The sequence below is a fragment of the Pseudorasbora parva genome, chromosome 1 (assembly GCF_024679245.1).
Source record: "Pseudorasbora parva isolate DD20220531a chromosome 1, ASM2467924v1, whole genome shotgun sequence".
Lineage (NCBI taxonomy): Eukaryota > Metazoa > Chordata > Actinopteri > Cypriniformes > Gobionidae > Pseudorasbora > Pseudorasbora parva.
Genome location: NC_090172.1, coordinates 11,528,562 through 11,547,616, shown reverse-complemented (window position 1 = coordinate 11,547,616; position 19,055 = coordinate 11,528,562). Strand labels below are relative to the sequence as shown.

At 35.1% G+C, this 19,055-nt stretch overlaps 2 protein-coding genes across 2 annotated transcripts; one reads left to right on the top strand and one right to left on the bottom strand.

Annotated features, from left to right (window-relative positions):
• Positions 1-1,188: 1,188 nt before the first annotated feature.
• On the bottom strand, positions 1,189-4,041 carry ppp1r15a (protein phosphatase 1, regulatory subunit 15A). The gene is made up of 3 exons (XM_067448794.1): positions 3,822-4,041; positions 2,417-3,218; positions 1,189-1,693 (listed from the first exon to the last, which is right to left on the bottom strand). The coding sequence occupies exons 2-3, from the start codon at positions 3,203-3,205 to the stop codon at positions 1,478-1,480; spliced, it is 1,005 nt and encodes a 334-aa protein (XP_067304895.1). The 5' UTR covers positions 3,206-3,218; positions 3,822-4,041; the 3' UTR covers positions 1,189-1,477.
• A 4,586-nt stretch (positions 4,042-8,627) lies between these two features.
• Positions 8,628-16,818, top strand: LOC137083082 (leucine-rich melanocyte differentiation-associated protein). Its single transcript, XM_067448779.1, has 5 exons — positions 8,628-8,755; positions 10,172-10,418; positions 12,223-12,404; positions 14,131-14,208; positions 16,390-16,818. The coding sequence occupies exons 2-5, from the start codon at positions 10,206-10,208 to the stop codon at positions 16,532-16,534; spliced, it is 618 nt and encodes a 205-aa protein (XP_067304880.1). The 5' UTR covers positions 8,628-8,755; positions 10,172-10,205; the 3' UTR covers positions 16,535-16,818.
• The last annotated feature ends 2,237 nt before the right edge of the window (positions 16,819-19,055 follow it).

Sequence of the window (19,055 nt, the reverse complement as noted above, 5' to 3'; positions counted from 1 at the left end):
TCAAAATTCTGCCACTCGTATGTTTACTCATAATTCTCCCAGAAAACATATTACACCGGTGCTTTCACAGTTGCACTGGCTTCCCGTAAATGCTAGAATTGATTTTTAAAATCATATCTTAATATAATCTTATTTTAACAAAAGGGAGACACCCCTCGCTGCAGCCTGTAGCACGATGACGTTGCTGGATCAGATCCAATACGTACTGGATGGTGGATCGTTATGACAATGTCATTCATACAGATCTCTGAGTTAATTTATAATGCGTATGCACTAGTCATAATGTATGATCATTATTGTATATAGATGATGTTCTAAACTGTGTAGTTGTAGAACTGATAAATAGTATTAAGTAATTATTGATTAATAAATCATCTTTTCATAAATGTGATGCTTAAATTATCCTAGTTTCGCTGTGCATGCATGCAAAACAGTTAATTTTTTATATATTCTGATCATACTTGCTGTTGAGTGGAAGGAAAAATTAGTCAAGTAATTGTCTCTGTAATTTTAATCCTCAATGCAACACGATCTGTAAAGAACTTTAAAATACCAGTAGCCTACACATTCAAGGAAAAATGCAAAACGCGTGTCCTGATGGCGTGAGCATGTTATTAATCATTATTTTTGCGCGAGCGGTTTGAGTATTTATCTATCCAGCAAAACTCTCCTGTGCATTCAATGTCCTCAAAACTCTTCTGCGCATGCGTATATGACGTCATCGAATTGTGAATGAAACCACCGCGCATGCGCGTCCAGTACGCGTTGGATCTGATCCAGCAACGTCATCGTGCTACAGGCTGCAGCGAGGACTTCTTGACAAAAGGCCCTTCGTGGGACTGCACCAGAGTATCTTTGTGATCACGTTCTCTCCGTTCTCTCATTTACTACATACATCAATAGTCATGTAAGCTCAAGACTATGGAGGAAAGAGTTTTTTCAGCCCTTCAAGTTATAGAATGTGCTTCCTTTAACATCAGAAATGCACTAAAGTTGGGACACTTTAAAAAGTTGATTAAGACATTTGTCTAAATCATTTAAGACATTTATTTGGCTGTTTTTCTTTAATTGTTGTATTGCCCTTGTGTTTCTGTGTATTAACTGTAACGCTTTGGGTTTAAGAAAATGTATAATTCTTATTAAAAAGAATATGTATGCATAGAATAATAACAGGATTTAAAAACAGGATAAATGTTGGAAAAGTTTAATATTTTTCAACTGCTACTGTAAAAATATACAAAAGGTTACAATTAGTGTTTTGTAAAATTGTGTAAAAAATGTGCAAAACATAAAACTAAAACCCAATACAACAAATATCTACAAAAATAAAGTGCTCCACAATATTAAAACAATATAAATAATAGTAAAAAACAACAACAACATTCAGTGTTCAGAGTTAAAAGCACCAAAAATCACATCTATTTCAAACATCTAGTTCGACTTCTACATTCTGGTAATAATACATTAAGCTGGAGTATCATGAGAGTGTTTGTCTCTGAAGTCTCTCCCACACGCCGGCTCTGTGTTCAGGTGTCAGGCAGGGTTTAATGACATTCTCAATGTTCTTCACTCTTCTTCTGAAACGCTCTCGGTCTCTGGCCATCTGCAGCCAGCAGGAGCCATCCCGCGCCGCCCTGCTAGCAAAACTCCAAGCCACCAGGGGGCGTACAGTCACCTTATCACTGAAACACACCTGAAAGAAAACAAAAGACAAAGGCTTGTTATCAGAGAAGAGTAAAGAGAAGAGTTTCTATCCCAACCCCGAGGGACGTAACCTCATGCCTGTTAGTCATGCAGACCGAGTCACATGAGTCACATGTCATCCTGATTACAGGAACTCGTTTGACTACTAGCTGACGTCTGCTGTTGTCATAGCAGATGGATGGTTTAGTGTTTACAGCAACCACAATCTGAATCCATTATTTATTTTTTGCCTTATTGCCATTTTATTTCTGGCCTATCTTGTATCCCTCCTTTTTTTCAAAACGATGTACAACTCATATTTAAATGTATTTGCTACTAGTTACATTATTTTATTAAATTAATTATATAAATGAACACTGTTGTATTTAAAAATATTACTTTATTAATTTATGGTTCTATTTGTTTTGCCTATAAACCTAAAAGTTTGTTTCCATCTGTGTTTTTGTTCATTAAAAATAGTTTTCATTAGCTGAAGTAAATTAAATCTTCAATGAAAAACTTGGCTATAAAAAAAAGATCATGGGCCTATTTCAGAAAAACTGAAATAAAATAAGTATTACTATTATAGAAAATAATAAATAAAATAAAATGAGTATTACTACTATTACTGTTAAAATAAACTGAAATAAAAGTATTAAAAAACATGCAATTCTAAAATAAACATGAAAACAATTCAAAGTACAAATAACACTGGTTTCCATGAAATGTTTACCTTTTTCCCTTCCTTCTTTGAGTTTGGTTTCGGATGACTCTCGTCTGGCCTCGTTGCTGGTGTAGTCTGAGCTTTGATCTGTGAGCACAGAGTCAGTTGGTTCTGCTTAGTGTTTGCTCTGGATCCGGTCGACGAGCAGAAGCTCAGAGGGTTGTACGGGTCACTGCTGTTGAGGAAGGATTCCCAAAGCTCAAGGCTCTCTGCTGATGCCTCAGAGTCACCTTCATCATCATCGTCATCGTCTGACCATTCAGAATCCTCATCCTGTGGCTCATGTTCTTCCTCTTCATTGTCCTCATCTTCTTCCTCATCAGTTTCTTCATCAGACTCCCATTCTGAGAGCCTGGCTTCATCATCTTCCTCTTTATCCGAATCAATCATTGACGCTTCCTCGATCAACTCATCCTTATCATCAAACTCCATAACGGCCTTCATCTCTGGATCCTTCCCATCCCCGAGGTCCCTTTCCAGGGCCGCCACACCACTCTTCTTCAACTCGCCGGTCATGGACATGTTTTTTCCCAAACAAATGAAGAAAAACATCTTGGAGCAGAAAAGTTTTGCTACACTCGTACAGCAGTTCACAATTGTTCGGATGACCGGCCACAGATGGAGTCTGATCTTCACGATAGACGTTTTCTGATAATAATTAAGAGGTAGATCTTCATGCGTTCCAGGTTTACTGGAGGAAAGCTCAGGACTCATCTTGGATTGCATGAATAGAGGTTCCTGAGGTAGACCGCACTGGTATGGCAGCGGATGACGTGAGCAAATGGTGAATGGTGCCATAATCACACTCAATCTGTAAAAAACACAAACATATGCCATTAAACAATCAATACTTGTAATTACATATGTGACTGGATTGTCATAAGTCGCACAGGTATATTTGTGGCAGTAACCAACAATAGATGGGTAATTTTTTTTAAAAAAGATTTATCTTTTATGCCAACAATCATTAGGATATATAGTAGTAATATGCATTGCTAAGGACTTCACTTTGACAACTTTAAAGGCGATTTTCTCAATCATTAGATTTTTTTACACCCTCAGATTCCAGATCTTCAAATAGTTAGCTATATCTTGACCAAATGTCCTATCCTAATAAACCATACATTTTATGTGGTCCAGGTTCACATATATTAAAACTAGTGAAAGACTTCTCAGTCCTCAGAGGGGTGTTGTTTGCATTATTGCTACAACATACTATGACACACACCAATGTGACATGCCCACTGTGTGCTGTAAACAGACACAGTAAAAAATAAAATAAAATAAAAACTATAAAAAATATAAACCAATAAAAAAATACCCATGTTACCAAGATAATACCATCGTTTTTGTACATATAAAAATTGTAAATATGTTTAACTACATTATTTGTATACCTTTAAACGTTTCTTACCTTTGTTATTTTGGTCAGCCTGTCGCTTGGCAGTCGCTCCAGCGAATATTTGGTTTTCCAATGCTGAATGCACTAACGTACCCTAAAACACTGTTTGAGCAATACGACGATTTCAATTGAAACATATACTCCATGTTCGCTTTGTTCATCAACATCTCGCGCTGGGTTCGTATTTCATGTATTTCATTCTTCTGTGCTGTAAATGGAAATGTTCCTTTGAGTGACGGCGAGTGTTTATATATACTGAGGTGACGTTGCCGTGCGGAGGCGGGACTTGCGCGTTTCCTTACTGGGAAATCACGTAGCCCACGTTCGTTACGTTTCGAGAAACTCCAATGGTGGGCGGAACTAGTCCAGTAGCGTCTGGTTGAGACTGGATTGCATCATACCCTAAAATAGAAAGCGAACAAAACATTCTGGAGGGTGAAACTGTAAACAAGAACATCTACATAAGTGGAATTTCTTTTACATTATGATTTTAAAGTAAAATGGAAATGAAAATGGAAAACACAGAAGAAGTCAGAATGCACAGGGGCCCAAAATCCAAACCTTAATTGTACATGCATTGATAAGCATAACAGTTAGAGGTACTGAAACATAATACCACATGATGGGTCAAAGTAACTCAGAAGTGGCCTGTGGCTAATAGCCTAAAGCTTGGCACGGCAGTGGCATAGACACACAGGCACATAATACTAATAATAATGCAATAAACATGAGCTCAAAAACATAACATGTAGCCTAGAAGAAGAAGTTTTAATTATATTAGCGCCTTTCCATAGATCAAGGTTGCTTTACATAGTGCTATATTTGCACACATATACACAAAACAACCACAGGCCTTAGCAACATTACTCAAAATACATTTTCAATAGATATGTTTAGCTGAGTCAGATTATATTACAAAGTGTAAGGGGAAGTGAATACCATCATTTAGGAGCATTATCACTAAATGACCTACCACCTACAGTGGACAACTGAAACCCGAGATATGGACAAAAAAAAAAACAAGCTCAGATGATCCGTGGGACCTGTGTTTGAAACGATATAGAGTGCAATAAATTTGCTAGCATAAAAACATGTAGGATACACAAATTCAAAAATAAGAAGAATGTATGGTATTTTGCACTCTAAATTATAGCCTAATGTGCCTTTTTTGCTGACTGATTTTTGTTTGTTTGTAAAAGAAACGTGTGTGTGTGTGTGTGTGTGTGTGTGTGTGTGTGTATGTGTGTGTGTGTGTGTGTGTGTGTGTGTGTGTGTGTGTGTGTGTGTGTGTGTGTGTGTGTGTGTGTGTGTGTGTGTGTGTGTGTGTGTGTGTGTGTGTGTGTGTGTGTGTGTGTGTGTGTGTGTGCCCTTGTTTATAGTACATTGTGGGGACCAAATGTCCCCATAAGGGTATAGTAAAACCCCACATTTTTTTCAAAAGGCTTATAAATCATACAGGATGAGTTTGAGTTATGAGGATGAGTTAGGGGCAGGGGCAGTGTAGGGAGATAGAATGTGTATGGTATAAAAACCATTACGTATATGGAGAGTCGCCACAAAGATAGTGAACCAGGTGTGTGTGTGTGTGTGTGTGTGTGTGTGTGTGTGTGTGTGTGTGTGTGTGTGTGTGTGTGTGTGTGTGTGTGTGTGTGTGTGTGTGTGTGTAATAATATAACAATATGTATACAAAATTATAAACACAGCACTTTTGTTCCCCCCCCCCCCCCCCATTTTTCATGAGCTGAACTCAAAAGGCCCATTTCTCTCAAATATTGTTCACAAGTCTTAATCTGTGTTACCCAGATAGCATGGTGACATTGATTCAATGTTGAAATTCCATCAGAATCATCATTTTGGGGTTGAAGGTTGAGGTTTTTTGAGGCATTTTGAGGTTGAAATTTCAATGCTAAGTAATATTGGATCAATGTTGAAAATTCAATGCTAACACCATACTGGACCAATGTTGAAAATTCACTGCTAAATAATATTGGATCAATGTTGATAATTCCATGCTTTTCAGTGTTGAAAAGACAAACATTGAATCAATGCTGATGTTTGGTCATCTTAATTCTCCACCGGTGAGGCTTACGGTCAATCTATCTGTCACATTATTCAACATGTTAAGGCAAGTCCAAATCAATTGGGTACATTTGTGTGAATGTGAGCACATTCATTATCCTCAAAGGATACGATGAGTACACCAACGAGTGTGTGGATTCACAAAGTTTTGTAATTGTAAGCCTTTCTTTTACCTTTTTCTGGAAGAGTTAAAATTGTATGCGTGTTTGATTTCTGACTCTTCCAATAAGAAATCTGTAAAAACTATGAATCTTTTTAAAAGGTATATTATTTTCCTGCTTACTGGCATGTAATGTTGTCATTCTGTGTTTCATGTTATTATAATAAAAAATGTAAAAAAAAAAAAAAAAAAAAAAAAAAGAACTTCTACCATAAATTTAATCTATCAGTTTTAAATAAATAAAAATGTAGCCTATTATTATTATTTAAATCATGTAGAATGTACATGCATTTCATTATTTATCTAAAGAATACAGAGTTAATAAAGAATTTAGAATATTTGTCCCTAGCGAATGCGCCACAATCCAATCCAGCAGGTGGCGGTAATGCACCTTCAAGACATCCACCAAAATCAACCAAAGCAAGCGCAGCTGAACAGACTTCAATCGTGAAAAAGAGACACAGGACAACGACCATGTTTTTTAGAGGTAAGTGGCCTACAAAAATATAATTATAAAATGCATCTCAATTTTAATTTAGTGTTTTTATTCATCTTTATGTTTTACAACTTGTGTGCTTCTCCTCAGCGAGTTAGAGTGAACTGCAATGTTGATAATAGTCACATGAACGCCCTCGTAGTTACACAACCAACGGCCAGGATAATCTTAATACATTGAGTTTCAGTTTGTTTTTCACCAAACCATATCATATTTGTATTCATTTGTATTTGTTTTGGCAAATACAATGGTCACATTGTATTCTGGCTTGTCAGTAATTGTGTTCGCCACTCGTGTGAGTATCTCACAGCTGAAGTGAGAGAAGGCAGAACTAGAACTGATTGACCGGTTAGCGCTGAGGGGAAATACAATAAGTTCAGCTCTGCTTCAGCTGTGAGATATCATCACGAGAGCAGATCACAATTACATCATTACAGTTTAATCTTTAATGCAGCAAGAAAAAAGAAAAGAGTGAGATCTTTAAGTTCTGTAGGCAGCTATATCAAACTACAGAAATTTAGCAAACTGTTGTGCCTCCAGTTCGTGTTGTAAATGGAAAAAAAACAATCTCTTCCAAACCACCATGTAGCCTATACAGCTCCTCTTTTATTTTCTTAATTTAGCTATTTGGTCATTCATTTACTTGTTTCATTTTCACACTTTATTTATTTACTATTAAATACAATAATATTATTAGATAAAACCCCGGATATATTCACTTTGCTTTTTCATTCATTGTGTGTCTGCAGGTCCTTTAAAGTCTATACTAAAATGCATTAAATAGTTCTGAATTTAATGTTACCGTTTTAACTGGGGTATTAAGATTTTGATAAAATTTCAAGTTTCACTTCATTTTGTAGTAGGCTATATTTGTAATATATAATTAATCACATTTCCAAATATTTACTAACTTCTTGTTGTTTTAGATGCTGTGAATGCTGATAAAAGGAGGCATCAGAGTTTATCTTTGCTGGGACGGTGCAGAACTGGCTCTGTTACACCCCTGAAAGGCTTCGGGACATTGCTCATGGTGGAACCCCCTGAGTTTGGAGTATTTCATTCTTTCTTCTACCTTCTTTCTTTCAGTAGTACTGTGTCATTTCTGTATTTATTCTGTATTTCTGTATTTATTTATTGGCAAGTTTCCGTTTGTATTTACTTCCATTTTGCAGATGCACGTTGTCATGTTTTTCCAGGCTCTTCTCATTTGTGTCATAAATTCAGATGTAATTGTTTTAAGTCAATGTGAGATTTCCTGTTGTGACTGTGGGGGCATAAATAAATACATTTGCATGTAAACTGAAGGATGTTGTTTACTTTCATATCGACTGCAGCCATACATGGTCTCTGATTAAAATGAATAAAATAGAGACAAATTAACTGGCATAGAATCCTGCTGTACATAAAGCAAGATTGATCTATTTTTCATTGTTGAAATAACGTTATTTCACGGTGCAAACCTGATGAAAAATCAATGTTATATTTCAATACTGATTCAATGATATTTTGATTGATGCATTAACATTGATTCAACATTGATTCATTGTTAAATAAGTGGTTTAATTTTAGTTGGAAAACATGATTTTAAGCCCATCTTGATCTATTTTTCATCGTTGAAATAACATTATTTCAGGGTGCAAACATGATGAAAAATCTATGTTAAATCTCAACATTGATTCAATGATATTTTAGTTGTTGCAATAACATTGATTCAACGCTGATTCACTGTTTGTCTGCTATCTGGGTACTGTGCTTGTTTGTTGTCTTCTGTTCCTTGTCGTGCTTCATGTTTCCCTGATCCTGGTGAGTAGGTTTTAGTTTGGTTTTCCCCCCTAATGGGTGTTTTGTTTGTTCTGTTTATATTTTTATTATTTAAATAAACGTCTTTGGTCTTCCTGCATTTGAGTACTCGCTCCTTTTCACCCATACCTTCCATGATAAATTCATTCTCATGGCATGCTACACAAAGATTAATTGCAAAAAGAGTCAGCTATGAGTTAAAAACTGGCACTCTTTTTGGCATCAGCTGATTCATTAAAGCTGTTGACCCATTTTTGTGACGTGCATGGGTTGCAGGGTTAACAGGCAATGTGATTATCCCATCTTGTGATCCCATTTCCAGCCATGAAAGAAGGTATTTCATTTGTGCAGAAAGGGATGTATGCACATGCACCCACTCACCACTTCAGTACTGGAGAGCTGCTAACCCTGGTAAGTCTTAAGATTCATATAGGAATTTCAAATGTGAAATGTGAATTCTTGTGACTGTATGAAAATGTTACTTATTACTCTGAGGTTTATTGGCATCGGCTGGTTCCATGGAGAACCTTTAACATCCATGGAACCTTTCTATTCAACAAAAGGTTATAGTGGGAAAGGGTTCTTTTGATTTTTAAAACTTTTGTCACAAGAAAAAACGTGGTTCTTTTAAAAACTGTTCACTGATTCAAATTTTTCTTATGGCATGCATCATTGTAAAAAAAAAAAAAAAAACCTTTTGGAGTAAATATCATACTGGGAGTGAATTGAATTGACTGTAAGTCAGTGTTTTCTTCAAGATTGTGGTTGATTATCTGTAATAGAAAGGATCTGCATCTGTAGATTTTGCATCTGTGTTTTGGGGAAATTTTGATTTATTATTTAGTTAGTTAAATTTTTTAAATATTAATATTATTCAATGGCCTTGGTGTGATCAAAAAGTTATGACAATACATGTTTTCACATTGCTTTATCTCATCAAAATAAGGTAACCAATTTTTTGGATCAGTTATTTGTTAGAATGTGTATTCACATTTCATACCTTTATAATACCAATTCTTCTATAAAAAAATTTGGGCTGTCAGTTTAAGAACACAGTTTGTACTGTTTTTAGACCTATTTATTATAATGTGTGACAGTAGGCCTGAGCAATTAAACAATGCAAAATTAATTTCAATCATAACCATGATATGTTATCCAGTCTATGGATTCACTTTGGTAACCCTTTATTTTAAGGTGACATAGTTGTGTGTTACTACAGGTACACTGTCAGAAAAAAGGTACTGCTGTCACTGGGGCGGTACCCTAAGGTACAACACCGAAAAGGTTCTACTATGTACCTTTAAGGTACTAATTTGCACTCTTAAAGTACTGATATGTACATTTTAAGGGATTAATATGTATACCATAGGGGTGAGTGAAGTAAAAAGATGTACCTTTTCACTTTTGTAACTTAGGGTACTGTCCCAGTGACAGCACTGTACCTTTTTTTCTGAGAGTGTACTTACTAGTAATAACAGTAAATTATGCATAATCACAAGTACTAACCCTAAAGCAAACGCTATCATAACCATAACTGTATAATAATTACAGGAACATCTTAATGATCTAAAGAACATTTTTTGTGGAATGGAAGGTTTCCATAGATTTTAAAAGTTCTTCATGGAGCCAGAAATGCAAAGACCCTTTATTTTGTGTAAAACGTGAATTTTATAAATAGAAAGACTGAAACAGTATTTTCTTGTAAAACACTACTCCAATAATCTTTTACAAAGACTTTACGAAGAAAAGAAAAAAAATGTTGCTGTGGTTACACCAAATGTACTCCAAATATCTTAACTGAAACCATAACAAAATTCCTTTTCACAGTGTTAAGAGGCCGATCAGCTCATAATGTGTCCTGATGCCACGGTGGTGGGCTGCCGACCGTAGTGAAGAGTGTGAGAGCAGTGACATGGAGACCGGGCCCCCGACCCCTGGTGGCCCCACTGTGGTGTTGGGTCCCCAAAGGCTCTCTTTTGCCCACCAGGGCCTCTTGGAGATTCCCTATGACACCATCCTTCAGCAACAGGACACTCTGGAGGTTCTGGACCTCAGTTACAACTTACTGGATGAGTATCCTTTTGGGAAACAGATGTTTAACGTTGTACTAACATTATATGGCTTTCTTATGTAAATATGCAGATTATAAAGGATAAAGCATTTTGCATTTTTTGCATTTTGTTGCAAAAAAAGGAAAATTAACTCTGTAAAGCCTGACATGAAATAATAGTCATTGCTTTTAAATGGAACATTTTACTGCATTTTTAAACAAATTGTAAACAATTAAAAAATCAAATGTATATATTTGTTGAGTATCATACATCAGGCTTTTACGGTTAATCTGAAATAGTAAGAATATGGAACTCGTACTCCAGGAGGAAACAAACAGCAACATTTTATTCAGAAGCCCAAAGTAAGCAAAAAATAAAATTAAAAATTATTTTAGTGCAGTTGCCCATGCAGTTGTCAGTCTATCTGCCAATAATATATAATAATAATAATATGTTTAATTTTATATAGCGCCTTTCCCAAGCTCAAGGACGCGTCACAATAACAGCAAATAACAATCAGTTTAAACATAAACGGACAATGGACATTTGCCCAGTCCAAGTAATTGAATGATTGCAGTTGCAAATCGTAATACATTTACAATACAACATGAAAGACATAACAAATTAATTACAGACAGCATGGTGGGCAGTTAGAGAAGAGAATGTTTTTAATATTATTTAAATGCTTATTTTTATGATCAATGCTCCATAGTTTTTCTATAGGCTAATGCAATGCAATACAATGAAGATTGAGAGATCAAAAGTTCCTCAAAAGCCTGATGTATAATATTTAATACTCCCATTTTAACACGATTTTCTTTTTAATGATGCATGTAAAGTTTCTTCCAGTAAATGTTAATCTTGAAATACATTGATCAGGAATAACATGCCAATCAGGATTAATAAATATTCCGGTCTGCAGTGGTCAGTATCTATCAAAAGTGATCCAAGGAAGTAATGGTGAACCAACGACAGGGTCATGGGCGGCTAAAGCTCATTGATGCTCATTGATGGGAGCGAAGTCTGGCCCGTGTGGTCCAATCAAACAGACGAGCTACTGTAGCTCAAATTGCTCAAGAAGTTAATGCTGGTTCTGATAGAAAGGTGTCAGAATACTAAGAACATGCATAGCTACAGACCATGGGGTAAAAATGCTGACCCCTGTCCAGCTCCGAAAGCGCCAACAGTGAGCACGTGAGCATCAGAACTAGACCATGGAGAATTGGAAGAAGGTGCCATGAGCTGATGAATTATGTTTTATTTTACATTGTTGCAGACCACTTATACCCTTTCATGGAAATGGCATTCCCTGGTGGCTGCAGACTCTTTCAGCGAGTTTGGGGTGTTGACTTGGCCTCCAAGCTCCTCAGATCTCAATCCAATCGAGCATCTGTGGGATGTGCTGAACAAACAAGTTTGATTCTAAACTATCAAATTAGATGAGAATTTGCATGTAGATTGTAAACAACAGGTTTTTCATCAATTTTTTTCTCACATTAATAGCTGCAAAGGAATTTGTGTTTCAAAGGATACAGTATGTTTTATAGGGTTAAAATAGAAGTATTAGCATCTCCATAGAACCTCTCCATTGCACAAAAGGTTCTTTATAGCAAAAAATTAAGGTTCTTTATTAATTGAATGTTCTTTACATAAGAAAAAGTGTTCACTGTAAGGTTCTTTGAGGAAACAAAAATGGCTATTCTATGGCATTGCTGCGAAATCACCTTTTGGAACCTTTATTTTTAAGAGTGTACTAAAGAAAGGCTTTTCAACAAGAACAAATCCTTTAACTTTTCACATGATTGCCCTTGACCGAGCCGCTAACGGAACCCAGCTCTTTTGGGGGGTTTGGAGAAGCTCAGCACACTCATCCTGGACTGCAACAACTACAACTCACATGTCAAATTCCCCTACATGCCCAGCCTCACCACCCTGTGGATCAACAAGAACAAAATCAGCAACCTGCCCATAATTGTGGAAGAGATCTCCTGCAAGTTCCCAAATATCAAGTGAGTTCACCCATTCACCCAAGAACATATTAATTCATGAACTAAAAAAAAATAATAATATGATCAATTATGACAAGATATGTTTTTACATTGCTTTATCTCCAGTTAGGCAAATTTCTGCCTTTTTTAAATAAGTTATACAAGATTCAAATAATAATTTAAAAAAAGGCAGTTTAATGTAATTTATGTTGAAATGACTTAAAGGACAACTCCGGGGAATTTTTGCGTTTATCTTGATCGTTATATCTTTGTGAGTACAGTCTATATATATATATATATATATATATATATATATATATATATATATATATATATATATATATATATATATATATATATATATATATAAAAATGAACCATATTGGTGCTTGCAACACGGAGTTATTACAGTTAATGCCCAGAGCCCCCCTCAGCTAAAACGGCAGCTTTGGGGGCATAAACGTAAAGGGTGTATTTGTGCTTCTTAACAGACACAAAATGCAATTAAATTGTCTGTCCAACATGAACAGGGCCCTTACATGACAACGAGATGCGTCTAGCCACTTAGCCATTGCTTAAATTCACCTAAACAGTGTTTTAGACGGCTAGCTCTCACGCTGAAGTCGTGTGGCAACTCAGTTGTATCCGGAAAAAAAGGCAAACAGTCCAGTTGGGAAGAGCGTCGTGTGTGTGAAGCATGATTATTTTATTACTACACATCTTTCCTCAAGCCGTGTGTGCCCAAATGGAAGGATAATTTAAGTTTACATTACCTCCACAGTGGCTGCACCCGTCTTTGACCATGGAATGCATTTTTCTTCAACCGGCCCGCTGTGTTGTGTCATCCTTGTCAAAGTGTTCGCTGCAAATTTTTGCATTCTATTGCCACAATTCGTAAAGGCACAAGCGTAAACCATTTCTTCTTCACTTGTGAGCCCGATCGGATCATCGCTCTTGTGATGTCTGGTTCACGAATGATTCATTCTTTTTAACCGGTTATTTTTAGTGAACCGGGCGAACCAGTTCACCAAATCGGACTGAATCATTCTAAACGGTTTGCATCTCAAATCAGCGCTGATCACTCAAGTTACTTTAGTTGCTCACTTTCTGACATGAGTGACAGTCTGAGATCTGATGAACTCATGAGCAGCGGTCCTCATCGGATCAGCAGTACAGAATCGAAAACTATTTCTCTCGGACACGTTCAATACTGAGAATCGACAAGCCAATGAGCAGAGCCTCTTCATACACACGGCGCTCTTCCCAGCTGGACTATTTGCCTTTTTCTCTGGCTACAACAGAGTTCCCACGGGACTTCAGCGCGAGACTACAGCTAGCCGTCTAAAACAGGTGCATTTAAACAATGGCTAAGTGGCTAAACGTATCTCGTTGTCATGTAGGGCCCTGTTCTTGTTGGACAGACATTTTAATTGCATTTTAAGTCTGTTAAGAGGCACAACCTTTTACGTTTATGCCCCAATAGCTGTTTTAGCTGAGTGGGGGCTCTGGGCATTAACTGTAATAACTCTGTGTTGCAAGGACCGATCTGGTTCGTTTTTTTTCTATAGACTGTACTCACAAAGATATAACAATCAAGATAAACGTAAAAATTTGTTCGGAGTTGTCCTTTAAACATCCAAGTTGATATACATACAAATTTAAAGCAGCAACTTTTTTCCTTCAGTGTAGACATCTTGTTTTTTGTTTTTTACACCTTCAGTGATTTACCTTTTTGGTTTCATTGTAGAATTCTTAGTATGATGAACAATGAAGCAGCACCCAGTTACTTTAATGGAGGCAGTCTCACGCAGTATATTGATTACAGGTAAGAATGAGAAGAACTGATGTATGCAATCTGATAGTATAGTAACATTCAGCCTGTACTTTTTGGTCTGTTATCTGATATGATTGATTTTTAGAACTTCAGAGGGTGGGAAAAAGAAGGGCACCGTATCACAATTTTTTAAAAAGAACAGTTATTAGAGAAATAATATACTTAAGAATATAGGCCTACTTAAGTGTGAAGACTGCACAAAATTAATAAATTAAAATACTTTAGTTTACACATTTTAAATGCAATTAGCTGAACTTTAGAGGGTTTTTTGACACTTAAGTACGTCTTTATGCAGTTGTATAATTCATTTGTCTTTAAACTATAACGTGTACTGCTGAATGAACTGACAAGCATATATGTAAACTAAAATATACTTTAATGTCATTTGCCACTTGTGATAATGAAATTACAGGTAGATTTAAAATGAATGCTGCAATCGATTAATCACGACCAATCACATCCAAAATAAAAGTTTGTGTTTACATATGTAACAGTGTTTCACGATTTGTTCATGTTCAAGTTATTTCACAATCATTTTTTCTGTTTTGTCATATGCTTCCTGGTTTGTCATGTGATTCCTTTGCCCTCCGGATATCCTGTCATGTGCTCTCTTGTCATGTGTTTTGTCGTCACGTTCCCATTGGTTCATGGGGTGATTATTGTTCACAGGTGTTGTTGTTTAGTCATTAGCCTTTGTGTATTTAGCATTCATGTGTGCTTTGGTTCCTTGTTTAGTACTACGTGTAACCCGTTGTTGGTGAGTTCCAAAGGCCAAAGTCTATCGTTTATTTGTATCTGTTCACGGTTAGCTCTGTAATAAACTGCACTTTGGTGTAGCCAAAATGCATGTGTACATTTAAGAAAAACACACACATATATATATATATATATATATATATATATATATATATATATATATATATATATATATATATATATATATATATATATATATATATATATATATATATATATATAATATATATATATATAATATAGTAGGCTACATACATGCAAATATTAAATGGAGTATTTATATATACATAATAATTATACACAGTACACACTCATTAAATGAACACAAACTTATTTTGGATGTGATTGATTTAAAATATTAACGCTTTAATAATATTAATAGTAATATTAAATAACACACAACAGTTCAGATTATAATCATGTGTATGTTAGTCAGCAATATTATAGTATATTATAGCAATATTACAGCAATATTATAGTATGTATAATCACTGTATGTTAGTCAGCAATAAAAATAAGTGTACTTTAAAGCACGGCAAAAGATAATTATTAACATATTTAATGGAAATTGAAGTTTAAAAGAAACTTTTAATTCGACAGCATGTGTGCTTTTGTCAGTCAGGATAGTGCACTCTCTTTAAGCACACTTAAGTGGCTTTGTATAAGTACAGTTTTTGACAAGATTTGAAGTACACTACAAGTGCACATTCAATATGATTAAGCACGGTAACCTGGCTTATTTTCTCGGTTTGCAACAAACTTTTTATTTTTGAAGTACTGGAATGTACTATTTTTGATTTTTGACTCTGGGTCAAAGGAGATGGCTGATTGGTTAAAACTCTTCTATTTCATCTACATAAATGTAAAGTCAATGATTCTAAGCCCAATTTAGGTTTTTCTGTGTCGATTTCTAAGTTAGTCTTCAACTCTCTCTCTTTTTTTCATCATTTAACTAGGCTATCATTTAACAAAGCAGCTAAAACCACTCTGTTCATTAAAAAAGGGTTTCATTATAAGGGTACTGATTACATGAAGATGTTCCTTTTTTAAGTGTCATGTTATTTATTTGTATTCATTTATGTTTAATTTCTATTGCTTTAGATGTTTTGTGAATTACTTGACTCTCTGTTTACTGTCTTGTTTGATAATTTACCTTTTTCTTGCTCTACCTCAAGTATCTTATTCTGTCTAAAGTATTCTTTTGTGATGTATGTCTCCCGTGATCTTTGTTCAATAAAAAAGCACTTTCTTTTCATAAGGGTATGCTACCATCTAGTGGTTATGTTTTGCTTAAGCAGATTCAGTGCAATAACTACAGAGCTAGTGTTTCTGCCAGTAAGTTTAACATTTGATTTACAATTTGAAAAATCTAATAGTCCATAATAACTACCATATATGTATATTTGTCTATGACAGGCAGTATGTGATCAGTCAGATATCCAGTCTGGAGGTGCTGGATGATACCGAGGTGCAGGAAAAAGAGCGTGAACTGGCCCGGAAGACCTACAGGATGCAGAGAATCAAAGAAGGCCGCAGCAGGAGGAAGGAGCTTCATCGCTAACAGACAATTGTTTATAATTTTACACAATTTTCCCGGGCTGTATGCCATTATCCCACAACAAGTCATTCCAGACTTCATGAGCTTCAAAGCTTGTTGACAGGAAGTGAATTTACTCAGATCATATTTAAACTGGGATTTGAAGCTGCAACAAATACAACATGAAATGGCATTGGAAATATTTTACTGCATTTTTTCGCCTTTCTTTTCAAAACAATGATTTGAACATCAGCAATGATCTGACAAAGAAGAGTATTAAATCAATGCTGTATATTAAACATTTAAAAGTCTAACTTTATATAAATCTTTAATAGTATTCTAAAATCTGACTGAATGAGCCCCATTCAAAGCTACTGTAAATACTGCACACAATTTGAATTCTACATTAATGTGACAAGCTTGTGGTTAGGAATGAACTAGATTGTTACTATTAAAGTCACCATAAATTCAAGATGGACATTTCTTTTGTTAATAATAAGACAAAAATGAAAATGTGATGTTTATTTGCTTACCCCCAGGGCATCCAAGATGTAGGTGCGTTTGTTTCTTCAGGAGAACACAAATTAAGATTTTGGCGTGACGACACATTGATTTCTTAAGAAACGAAACAAATGGTTTCTGCAAGAAACCAAACAGTATTTGTTTTTTTTGTTCCCTTTGTTGTCCCCACTTTATATTAGGTGGCCTTAAGTACTATGTACTTACATCAAAAATAAGTACAATTTAATTACTGTGCTCAAATTGTATTGCAAAACACTTTTGCTGATATTGAGGTGGATACGGGTAGTATCAAATGATTAATTACAATGTTAGTACATAAGGCCACCTAATATAAAGTGGGTCCTATTTTTTTTAACCTCACATCAGACGAATCTCATCTAGTATTCCCAATGCCATTACTTCCGTCAAGAAAAGTCAAAAACCTGGTGCGATCATAGACATATATTTACATAGATGCCTCATTTGACTGATCAGCGCCATCCGCCCAGGCACTACTGAGGTTTCTATAGGCCTATATCTTCGACTGACACTGGGAATACTAGATGAGATTTGTCTGATATGAGGTAAAAAAAATAACACATACTGATTGGTTACTCGCAGAAACCGATCGTTTCGTGTCTTAAGACATCATTGATCCACAGGGTTTAATATTGATTCGTATGTTTGTGTTTTTTACTCTCATAGTGGCTCTCATAGAAAAACACCCCATTGACATGCATCATATGCAACAGTTGGAGTTGCTCATCGCCCTGGCCTGGGGTAAGCAGATAAAAATCAAAACAACAGCTTATGGTTAGGATTAATGAACAATGCGTGGAAGAATGGAGAAATGATCAATTATCTTCATATTGCTGTTGTTGACATTATTTTATAAGACAAGCAATAAGCCAGTAGGCGTAATCTAGTTTATTGCTTTGATATAACTGCTTCTAAAGCTTATTGATATCAAACAAAAATCCCTTAGACTCTTTTGATAAGTCAAGTCAGGATGGCAAAATAAATTGCAGCCAACAATTTCGTAGGCTATCTTTTGGACGCAGAACATCTGATAACCACTTCGTAGAACCATGCTCTATATTTAGGCAATCTCTGTTGTAATGTTTTAGCATCTTCATGTACAGTAGTTCTTATACAAACAAAATACACTTCCCTCCCTTCATTTAATGCACTAGTTTTGTAACTGGATCATGCTAACATTATTGCTAACAAAAAAATATTTTTGTACCGAATTCATGCATGCATTGCCTAGAATCTTCTCACCAAATTGTATTAAAACAGATGTTAGACATGTGCCTTGCGGTGTTTATTTAGTTCATATACTAGCAATGAACTAAAAATGACCTTTAGCACACATTCATAACAGAGCAAAGAAACAGGCGCAGAAGCGCTGAATCATTACCGTAATACACACACTATATATATATATATATATATATATATATATATATATATATATATATATATATATATATAAAAAAATAATAATATAATAGCCTATTACCTTAGCCTTGTAGTGCTAAGACTTTATTCTTCTAATTTTTTCTTTATTCTCATACTGCAACAGCTTTATTCTCATAATTTGAAGTATACGGGCTTGCTAGCAGCATGAATATATATATATATATATATATATATATATATATATATATATATATATATATATATATATATATATATATATATATATATATATGCAATTGTTTGTATTTGACGCCAAATATTAAAGTGTTAAAATGTAAATGTGTTTTATGGCCAACTGTTTAAACATTTCTGTTTAAAACTAAGTGCTATCAGGTTTTTTTTGGTAACATTTTACAATAAGGTTTCATTAGTTAACAATAGTAACACAAACTACCAGCAGTTCATTTGTTACGCTATCTGTTCATCTTTGTTAACGTTAATAAAAGTACAGCTATGGTTTGTTCATGTTAGTTCACATTCCATTAACTAATGTTAACAAGATTTTAATAAAGTATTAGTAAATGTTGAAATTAACATTAATTAACACTTTAAGGGCAGTTCA

Coding starts and splice junctions, on each gene's coding strand:
- ppp1r15a (XM_067448794.1), bottom strand. CDS start 3,205: ATGGCACCATTCACCATTTGCTCACGTCATCCGCTGCCATACCAGTGC. Junction 1,694..2,416: donor CAAAGAAGGAAGGGAAAAAG/GTAAACATTTCA, acceptor GTTTTCTTTCAG/GTGTGTTTCAGTGATAAGGT.
- LOC137083082 (XM_067448779.1), top strand. CDS start 10,206: ATGCCACGGTGGTGGGCTGCCGACCGTAGTGAAGAGTGTGAGAGCAGT. Junction 10,419..12,222: donor GTTACAACTTACTGGATGAG/TATCCTTTTGGG, acceptor AGCCGCTAACGG/AACCCAGCTCTTTTGGGGGG. Junction 14,209..16,389: donor ACGCAGTATATTGATTACAG/GTAAGAATGAGA, acceptor TGTCTATGACAG/GCAGTATGTGATCAGTCAGA.